At 43.2% G+C, this 2,762-nt stretch overlaps 1 protein-coding gene across 1 annotated transcript; it reads right to left on the bottom strand.

The window, feature by feature from the left end:
• Positions 1-997: 997 nt before the first annotated feature.
• Positions 998-2,521, bottom strand: LOC134347485 (oligodendrocyte transcription factor 3-like). The gene has a single exon (XM_063049808.1). It carries the CDS (start codon positions 2,257-2,259, stop codon positions 1,609-1,611), a length of 651 nt encoding a protein of 216 aa, XP_062905878.1. The 5' UTR covers positions 2,260-2,521; the 3' UTR covers positions 998-1,608.
• Between the last annotated feature and the right edge of the window lie 241 nt (positions 2,522-2,762).

The raw sequence follows: 2,762 nt of genomic DNA, 5'->3' as shown, positions 1-2,762 counted from the left end.
AGTAAGCGGACAGGATCCCTATCTGAAACATCCTCCCCTTCAGTTTGGTGCCGGCTGTTGATTTTGGTTTGTTGAGGCAAATATGCTAGTCAGAAAGACAGGCGGTTAACTTCCAGTTAATTTTACATTTTGTGGACTGCTAGAGGCTATCTTAAGCATTAAAATTAACTCAAAAGACCTCCAGGTAAAGGCCAACTTTTGGTCCAGCCCGCTCGTAAACTAATAATATTAAATAGTCTGGTTCAAATGCACTTGAATATCAACATTTTCAAGTCGCTCGCCTTTTAGAAATCATTCTGCTATCTCATATGAACCTCACGTTTCTATTTATTAAACTCCGTCTGCCACCTTCATGTCCAAGTCACTTAGCTAGTTGCACGCAACATGGTTTCGATAGGTCCACAGAACCATTCAATTAATGACTGTCTATTTTTCTCTCTCGTAAGTTTTCAGAAATACTCATACAATCAAAAAATCCTCAGTGTATTTTAGCTTCAAGTATGTGCTGCTTGAGTGAAACATGTTATTTCCTCTACAAAGTAAAATCAACGCACAATATCTTCACAATTCATATCCGATTAAATATGAAAACATATTTGTTCATTTGGTTAGAATGCTTACTGAATGTTAGGGCATTAACTAGGTGTTGTCAACGTGTTATTGTATAAATTAGTGTGTTTAAGTAATAACAGTTATTAGGAATGATTATTTGTGACGGCATTCATTTATTGTCATTTTCTGGGCAGAATGTGAATTCTACTGATTACTTATTAAAAGTAAGCAATTACTAAAAGTAAAATCACCCTACTCGTAAAAGGGAATGCATACCTGAACACAAGTACAATTCGGAACTCATCTGTCTACCCGAATAAATGACCTTACAGAAAACATGCTAGCACCTTGTGCGATCAGTGCTCTGATAATTACGTTCATGAAGTTAGTGGAGCATAGGTAAACGTGCAGAATAACACGCCTGTTCCAACTGTGAATATCAAAACATTTATTACATATATTTACAACTGTACAGTACATTTAATGCACGTGATTGGATTAGAACATATGTCAACAAAACACTAATCGACGACAGTTCAGTTTCTTGCGTATTTTCTTCGAATGTGATGTATTAATGAGATGGTATGAAACAAGAAGTGGTATACTGCTTATTTTTATACAATAAATATCACCACAGTTGTTAATTGAAGCTCAACGCCTTGTTAAATCGTAATTAGCGTGCAACCAGAAAGAAATTATATAAAACGAATAGTCCGTTTGACTCTTTCATTCATAATGATGTACTTACTAAGCAATAGCTTACTACCCAAACTGTGACGACTACCGGTGATTTAGACACATTGAAAAACTTTCTGCATATTCCTTTCATTAGTCCGAGAGCAAGAAGGATCGTCGGCCCTGACATCAATCTTAGTTCACCTACTATCCCTAAGCATTAATATAAACAATGAGATTCGGTAATAGTGCTTACAATGTAGAGAAAATAGCATTACTCTAGTCCATTCATTCGTGTCTTTTTAATTCATTCGTACAGTTTTAGAGTATTTGAAATAACGTCCAACAAGGTCCGAGTACGATGTTTGGCGATTTCCAGCATCATTTGGGGAATCTCGTCTGGACACTGGGGGGGTTGAGACTGGAGGGGATGCAGTGAAACCTGCAGGCAGCGCAAGCGCAGGGAGACCCGGGCCACTGCTGGAAACAAGCCTGATCGTCCGGAGTCAAGGGGCACTTCATGGTCGGCGACGAGTGCCGCGGGCTGCCCAGGGTCAGGAGCGAAGGAGCGGCGCCCAGCAGCAGCGAGCCGCCGGCTGTCAGCACCGGCAGCTGGGCGAGCCGCGAGGTAGAACCGCTCCTGCCGTACATCTCGCCGATCAGCCTCTTCATCTCTTCCAGGGAGCTGGTGAGCATCAGGATGTAGTTCCTGGCCAGCAAGAGAGTGGCGATTTTGGACAGTTTCCTCACCGACGGTCCGTGAGCGTAGGGCATAACTTCCCGGAGCGCGTCCATGGCCACGTTCAGGTCGTGCATCCTCTTGCGCTCTCTGCTGTTGATCTTTTTCCTCAGAAGGAACTGCTCGTCCTCGGACAGATCCTTCTTACTCCTGGATTTGGCAGACGGGGTGGGACTGGGCGACTCCTCGGGAGAATGTGACCGATCGGCAGGGTCGACCTTGTGAGGGAGGTTGTACAAGGTGGAGGTGACCACAAGCAGTTCGTTTGATGTCGACTTCAGCAGTTCGCTCATGGTCTGAAGTCCAGAGTCAGTTTCTGGGAATAATTTAATAACTGAGCACGCAAGCGCTTTGTTCGTTCGGCTTTGCAGCAGGCTTTCTTCGATCCTCGCGAGCACCAAGGTGTAACCCAGGGTTTCAAGCTCCTACCGCCGAGTATTGCCGATTTTTATCCTCAATCTGTGAGAGTTTGTCAGAAGTTTGGCGACAGTGAAACCCAAAATAAACCTGGCACTGGCAAAAGAGTGAAGGTATTTAACAGGGAATGGAAGAGAATTAGCCAATTACAAGTCAGGACACAGTAACTGATCAACGCTATTGGTACAAGCCTCTTTCAATGAAAAGTCTCTTAGAGCTCCCTCTTCCTCCACCCCCCCGCCTTTAATCCAGATATCTCTATCAGTCTTTATAACTTTAAAGCATCTATGCTTGTTCCGCTATTGCGAGATCTTTCCATTCCCCCTATATGTCATGTCCTTTTTCTTCCATGGACCTTTCATCTGCATTTATTTCACAT

The sequence above is a fragment of the Mobula hypostoma genome, chromosome 6 (assembly GCF_963921235.1).
Source record: "Mobula hypostoma chromosome 6, sMobHyp1.1, whole genome shotgun sequence".
Classification (NCBI taxonomy): domain Eukaryota; kingdom Metazoa; phylum Chordata; class Chondrichthyes; order Myliobatiformes; family Myliobatidae; genus Mobula; species Mobula hypostoma.
Note: the sequence above shows the minus strand (reverse complement) of the source record. Positions and strands in the feature narration are given on the sequence as shown.